This window comes from Limulus polyphemus, unplaced genomic scaffold (genome assembly GCF_000517525.1).
Source record: "Limulus polyphemus unplaced genomic scaffold, Limulus_polyphemus-2.1.2 Scaffold10447, whole genome shotgun sequence".
Lineage (NCBI taxonomy): Eukaryota > Metazoa > Arthropoda > Merostomata > Xiphosura > Limulidae > Limulus > Limulus polyphemus.
This window is the reverse complement of record NW_013676057.1, coordinates 98-7,543: the sequence shown is the minus strand read 5'-3', so window position 1 is coordinate 7,543 and position 7,446 is coordinate 98. Positions and strand designations below refer to the sequence as shown.

Here is a 7,446-nt window from a genome sequence, read left to right as displayed (position 1 = left end):
TCGTAGAACACTATTCTATACACGTAAACACTGACAAACCGTTTCGTAGAACACTATTCTATACACGTAAACACTGACAAACCGTTTCGTAGAACACTATTCTACACACATAGACACTGACAAAACGTTTCGTAGAACACTATTCTATACACGTAGACATTGACAAATGAAAGATAAAAATATACTGTTAATTACAATACATAAATAATTTCAATCATATGTTGTGGCTTTATTTAATAACTTATATAAATATGGTGTATTAGTTTAGCTAATAAAACAACTTAAATGTATAGGGTTATATTGAGGCACGTGCTATATGGTTAATGTCATTACAAAATGTAACAAATTTCAGCTCTGCTGAAATAACGCATTAATTACAAATTCCCTGCGAAATGGGATACCAGAAATACATACGTGTGTTAGAAGGGTTTAGATAATTATGAATCTTTATCTACAATATATTTAGACACGTACACGTATATATAAATAATGTATTTGGAATCAGGTGACTTCGGGTGGCGAATTTTCCACGTATTCGCTGCTTTGTCGTGGCTGCAATGCAGGGAAGTGTTTAGATATCCCTTAGTAGTGTGTGTGTGTGTTACCATTGTACACTCTACGTGCTATCCTAGACAGTGCTGGCGCCAGCGAAAAACTACCCATACCAGCGGTGGTGACGTGTGTATTGATTCACCCAAGACGCGACCGCCCAGCTGACTAGATAAATATTGTGTGTGGGTGATGATAATATCTGTATATGACGTCATTGTTAAAATGTAACTCTGGTGGGAAACAACAAATAGGAGTTTATTTAAATGTGATTTAGTCTAATAAAATATTTTATTTTTTCTACGACCTTTTATTAATGAGTGTTACTAAAACACTTTATATAGGATATTATAGGAGTTTATTTAAATGTGACTTAGCCTAATTAAAACATTTTTTCTGTGACCTTTTGTTAATGAGTGTTAGTAAAACACTTTACAAAATGTGAGGACAAATGTTTTTGCAACTTTACTTTTAATTGTTGACTTAGGAATTCATTTTAAGTTCTTTTTGTTTAAATAGAAAATGTTACATAGACAATAGACTTTTTTTTGTTCTTTATATGAACACCAGAAGGTTTAAATTCTCTCGTGTTAGGAATAAGTATATTCTCAATAAGTGTTTTATTTTCTCACACACAGTATTAAGTAGGAATGAGGGGGGGACATCAAATAGTAGTTTTAGAAATGGTGAAAATTGATGCCTGTACTCTAGAACATCACTAGATATTTTAATCATTATTAAGCAGTCATATTATAAATTTTCTTGATATTTAAACTGTACTACAGATGTCCTTATGGGCTACAATGGAACAATATTTGCCTATGGCCAGACATCTAGTGGAAAAACACACACGATGGAAGTAAGTCAGACCCACATGTTTGTAGATGTTAACTTGGTAAAACTTCTTGTTCATGCTTGGAACAGAGCTGTTTATATAAGCAGTACTGAGGTTGGAACATGTCTTATACCAGATTACAAAGTTCTAGATAGTTCTGTTTATTTTTGTAAAAAGAATTGATATTAGCACAAAATGTATTTGTAGATGCAGTCTTAGAAGTACAAGATAATTTACTGATATTGTTTTAATAAAAGTGAATAATTCAGGAGTTGTTCTAATTGTAGTTTAATAAAAACAATCTACCCTAATTATTTGTGTGTGAAATAAGATCCATTCATCAAACTGTAGTTCAATAAAAATAATCTACCCTAATTATTTGTGTGTGAAATAAGATCCATTCATCAAACTGTAGTTCAATAAAGATAATCTACCCTATTATTTGTGTGTGAAATAAGATCCATTCATCAAACTGTTGTTCAATAAAAATAATCTACCCTAATTATTTGTGTGTGAAATAAGATCCATTCACACAAATTGTAGTTCAATAAAAATAATCTGCCCTAATTATTTGTGTGTGAAATAAGATCTATTCATCAAACTGTAGTTCAATAAAGATAATGTACCCTAATTATTTGTGTGTGAAATAAGGCCCATTCATACAAATTGTAGTTCAATAAAGATAAGCTACCCTATTATTTGTGTGTGAAATAAGGCCCATTCATACAAATTGTAGTTCAATAAAGATAATCTACCCTATTACTTGTGTGTGAAATAAGGCCCATTCATACAAATTGTTGGTTAAAAAATAATCTACCCTATTATTTCAGTGTCAAATAAGGTCCATTCACACAATTGTTGGTTAATAAAAATAATCTACCCTATTATTTGTGTGTGAAATAAGGCCCATTCACAAAAAAATTGAAACAAAGATTGAATGAATGCAGTGTTATATCTGCACCAGATTTTCACACAAAGAAGCTCTATTTTAAGTTATTTTTTAAAGATTTTGATAACGATATGTCTTGAAAAGTAATTATTTTCTGTAATGTGCATCAAGAAAACAAAAATATTAAATCTTAACATTCTCAACAAGTCTACCTGGTAATACGTTAGTTTTATAGCTTTTAATGGGATTTTCCAACCTTTTAGATCCTACATGTTTTAAATACATATTAATTTTGTGTAATGTACTTTTTTTTAAATCTTATCACTTCCAATATATATATATGTAAATTCTTAGAGTTAATGAATAATGAAATTTGACTTAATATCTAATTTAATATTTCGTGAAAGTTTTTACGTAATCATATTATTATAGAAAATTGTAAGAATTGATTGGATGGATCCAGTTAGGAAATTTTTAAAGTTAAATAAAATTGATTTATGTTGAAAATTTAATTATTAAAAAAAAAGCATTAATCATAATCTTTGTCATCTTTCATACGTAATCATATTATTATAGAAAATTGTAAGAATTGATTGGATGGATCCAGTTAGGAAATTTTTAATGTTAAATAAAATTGATTTATGTTGAAAATTTAATTATTAAAAAAAATGCATTAATCATAATCTTTGTCATCTTTCCATCGAACTCTCCGAAGGAACGGTAATTATGATGGATAAAATTCATGTTAACATATTCCATGTAGAATTTATTTATTTTAGGCCTGAAAAATATTTCAGTTTTAGCTAGTTTTAAATTGCACCTTCTATCAGGTGAGGGTAGTATTTGAGGTGAAAGGAATTCTTGGTTGAAGAATTTTAAATCACCAATTCAAGAATATATATTTTTACAAGCATATTTGACTTCTGAGATACATATTTAGTTCATCACTTCAAAACCTAATTCCTTTTTTACTTTGCAGGGTGTGCTGGACGACTCAATCAGGCAAGGGATAATTCCACGTATTGTTAACGACATATTTAATTATATCTACTCGATGGATGAAAATGTAGAGTTTCACATCAAGGTAGTTTTAACTTGAGTGATGCTCATTTTACTTCTTTACAATAACCAATTATAATACATTTACTGTATTGTGTCTAAATGTATCCAGAAAGAACGTTTATCAATTTGATTCTCACTGTGCTGTAATATATATAATTAGTAGACCAGATTATCAATCGGTCTTATTATAATTGATATAACATTGGTTAGAGTAACTATATGAAATAAGAATGAATAAATTACTGTTTTATCCCAGAATGTATTTGAAGTTTTTTATTACCCAGTGTTTTATATTACAGTATGGATGGGAGTTTAAACATTAGTTTAAAAAATCATCTTGAAACTAGGATTTTTGATGACTCTCTCGTTACTAAGACTGGAAAGTGTTATTAACAATAAACTAGGATTTTGATGACTCTCGTTACTAAGACTGGAAAGTGTTTTTAACAATAAACTAGGATTTTTGATGATTCTTTCGTTACTAAGACTGGAAAGTGTTATTAACAATTAACTAGGATTTTGATGACTCTCTCGTTACTAAGACTGGAAAGTGTTATTAACAATTAACTAGGATTTTTGATGACTCTCTCGTTACTAAGACTGGAAAGTGTTATTAACAATAAACTAGGATTTTGATGACTCTCTCGTTACTAAGACTGGAAAGTGTTATTAACAGTTAACTAGGATTTTTGATGATTCTCTCGTTACTAAGACTGGAAAGTGTTATTAACAATAAACTAGGATTTTGATGACTCTCTCGTTACTAAGACTGGAAAGTGTTATTAACAATTAACTAGGATTTTTTTTCCACGATGTAATTCAACATGCACATTTTAGTAACTGTTGTCTTCCTGTTTCATTCCACGATGTAATTCAACATGCACATTTTAGTAACTGTTGTCCTCTTGTTTCACTCACTTGTCTTTCTACAACTACTGCTTTCTGTAATTGTTGCTCATGAAGAACATCTATACTGTATTAAAACAGATTGTAGACGGTTCAATGTGAGGTTAAGCATGATTCTTATGTTCATTGAGCAGAAAAAAGGCTGATGTTCAAAGAAACAGAACTTTTTACATTCTGTTCAACCCCAACATAACCCCTAGTAACGAGAGAGTCATCAAAATCCTAGTTAATTGTTAATAACACTTTCCAGTCCTAGTAACGAGAAAGTCATCAAAATCCTAGTTAATTGTTAATAACACTTTCCAGTCTTAGTAACGAGAGTCATAAAAAAAATCCTAGTTAATTGTTAATAACACTTTCCAGTCTTAGTAACGAGAGAGTCATCTGAAACAGGAAGACAACAGTTACTAAAATGTGCATGTTGAATTACATCGTGGAATGAAACAGGAAGACAACAGTTACTAAAATGTGCATGTTGAATTACATCGTGGAATGAAACAGGAAGACAACAGTTACTAAAATGTGCTGAAAGTTCAATATGGGATATCATTAGCCAGTGTCAGAAAAAAGCTGTGACCTAAGCTCAGAACTTTTCTATATCGTGATACAGATGTATTGATTTTCTGCATAATGTTTGTGTTTATATAAAAGTAAGACTTAAAAACTGTATATATTTCTGAGAAAGACATATTTGTAGAAACAGTTGGGCCATCACCATTAACTGAGGACATAGGGAAAAAATGAAAAAGATGTCAAACAATCAACATTAAATGTTTTTCCAGTCATTAAGCTGAAAGACCAAGTACCAGATATTCATAACAAAAATGACCTAAGAAACTATATTTGTTGTTTGAGACATCATAGTCACTACAAGAGTAAAAATGACCTAGGAGACTAAATTTGACCCTTGAGACGTCATAGTCACTACAAGAGTAAAAATGACCTAGTAGACTAAATTTGACCCGTGAGACGTCATAGTCACTACAAGAATAAAAATGACCTAGGAGACTAAATTTGACCCGTGAGACGTCATAGTCACTACAAGAATAAAAATGACCTAGGAGACTAAGTTGTCCTGTGAGACATCATAGTCACTACAAGACTAAAAATGACTAAGGAGACTAAATTTGACCTATGAGACACCACTGTTACTCCTTGGCAGCATTTTTCAGAATGGTAATATTCTACTCCATACTGCAACAGTTACTACAGGCTCATTTGTAAAGCACAAGGATGCTATCAGTTTGCTACTGATAGCATCCTAGTACTTTACAAATGAGCCTATCCTAGTGCTTTACAAATGAGCTTGTAGTGAACTGATAGCATCCTAGTGCTTTACAAATGAGCCTGTAGCAAACACTATCAGTTCGGTACAAGCTCATTTTTAAAGCACTAGGATGCTATCAGTTCACTACAAGCTCATTTGTAAAGCACTATGATGCTATCAGTCCACTACAGGCTCGTTTGTAAAGCACTATGATGCTATCAGTCCACTACAGGCTCATTTTTAAAGCACTAGGATGCTATCAGTTCGCTACAAGCTCATTTGTAAAGCACTATGATGCAATCTGTTTGCTACAAGCTCATTTGTAAAGCACTATGATGCTATCAGTTCGCTACAAGCTCATTTGTAAAGCACTAGGATGCTGTCAGTTCACTACAAGCTCATTTGTAAAGCACTATGATGCTATCAGTTCGCTAAAAACTCATTTGTAAAGCACTAGGATGCTATCAGTTTGCTACAAGCTCATTTGTAAAGCACTATGATGCTAGCAGTCTGCTACAGGCTCATTTGTAAAGCACTAGGATGCTATCAGTTCACTACAGGCTCATTTGTAAAGCACTAGGATGCTATCAGTTCACTACAAGCTCATTTGTAAAGCACTATGATGCTATCAGTTCGCTAAAAACTCATTTGTAAATCACTAGGATGCTATCAGTTCACTACAGGCTCATTTGTAAAGCACTATGATGCTAGCAGTCTGCTACAGGGTCATTTGTAAATCACTAGGATGCTATCAGTTCACTACAGGCTCATTTGTAAAGCACTATGATGCTAGCAGTCTGCTACAGGGTCATTTGTAAATCACTAGGATGCTATCAGTCCACTACAGGCTCATTTGTAAAGCACTAGGATGCTATCAGTCCGCTACAGGCTCATTTGTAAAGCACTATGATGCTATCAGTTCACTACAAGCTCATTTGTAAAGCACTATGATGCTATCAGTTCACTACAAGCTCATTTGTAAAGCACTATGATGCTATCAGTTCGCTACAGGCTCATTTGTAAAGCACTAGGATGCTATCAGTCTGCTACAGGTTCATTTGTAAACCACTAGGATGCTATCAGTCCCATCTTCCTGGCCCTGTATACTTACCAGACCTTTTTTTTCAATGAATCAGACTTCAATACTGCTTTCTTACTCTGAATTTGTGACATAGATTAAATAACAAAACTGTATATCGTTCTTGTTGAAACATTCCATTACCTTTCAATTTTAAGTTGTTTTGTTTTTGACAGCTCATGGAAGTTGCACACCATACTAAACCTTTTTGGACAGATGTTTTAATTTTTATTTAATACGTGTTTGTATGTGTATAGCTCTAAAAAATATAATATAACAAAAATTATAACTTGACATTTTTTGTAGAAATTGATCCTCGGTAACTTTTTTTAACTCATAAGATTGATAAACTGTTGTATCTGGTTCTAAGCATAAAAAAAAATAGGATTTTGTAAATATGTGTAAAATGATAGAAAGTATAGAATTCAGGAGATCAAGTTTTTATTTCCCTGTTCTAGAGCAATTTCAGTGTAATAGTTGGTCGTGTTTATTTTTGTAGGTATCTTACTTTGAAATTTATCTCGACAAGATAAGAGATCTTTTGGATGGTAAGTCATAGTCAATAGTACTGTTGTTTACTTACACTTGTTTGAGACACATGGAAAACATTTTGATACTCTTTTTATCTTGTGGTTATTTCCATAACTATAATGACATTTCATCTCTTAGTTATTTCTGTAACTACTAGTGTTTAGTGATAACATTTCAACTCTTGGTTATTTCTGTAACTACTATTGTTTAGTGATAACATTTCATCTCTTAGTTATTTCTGTAACTACTAGTGTTTAGTGATAACATTTCATCTCTTGGTTATTTCTGTAACTACTAGTGTTTAGTGATAACATTTCAACTCTTGGTTA

At 31.8% G+C, this 7,446-nt stretch overlaps 1 protein-coding gene across 1 annotated transcript in view; it reads left to right on the top strand.

Annotated features, from left to right (window-relative positions):
• LOC106476389 (kinesin heavy chain-like) overlaps positions 1-7,153 on the top strand; it is a gene marked incomplete at its 5' end in the record, with an annotated part of 8,977 nt that extends 1,824 nt beyond the window's left edge. Inside the window, 3 exons of the mRNA XM_013937051.2 lie at positions 1,335-1,408; positions 3,253-3,357; positions 7,086-7,153. Of these exons, the coding sequence (XP_013792505.2) occupies positions 1,335-1,408; positions 3,253-3,357; positions 7,086-7,145 (239 nt within the window). The remainder of the gene's footprint in view (positions 1-1,334; positions 1,409-3,252; positions 3,358-7,085) is intronic.
• Between the last annotated feature and the right edge of the window lie 293 nt (positions 7,154-7,446).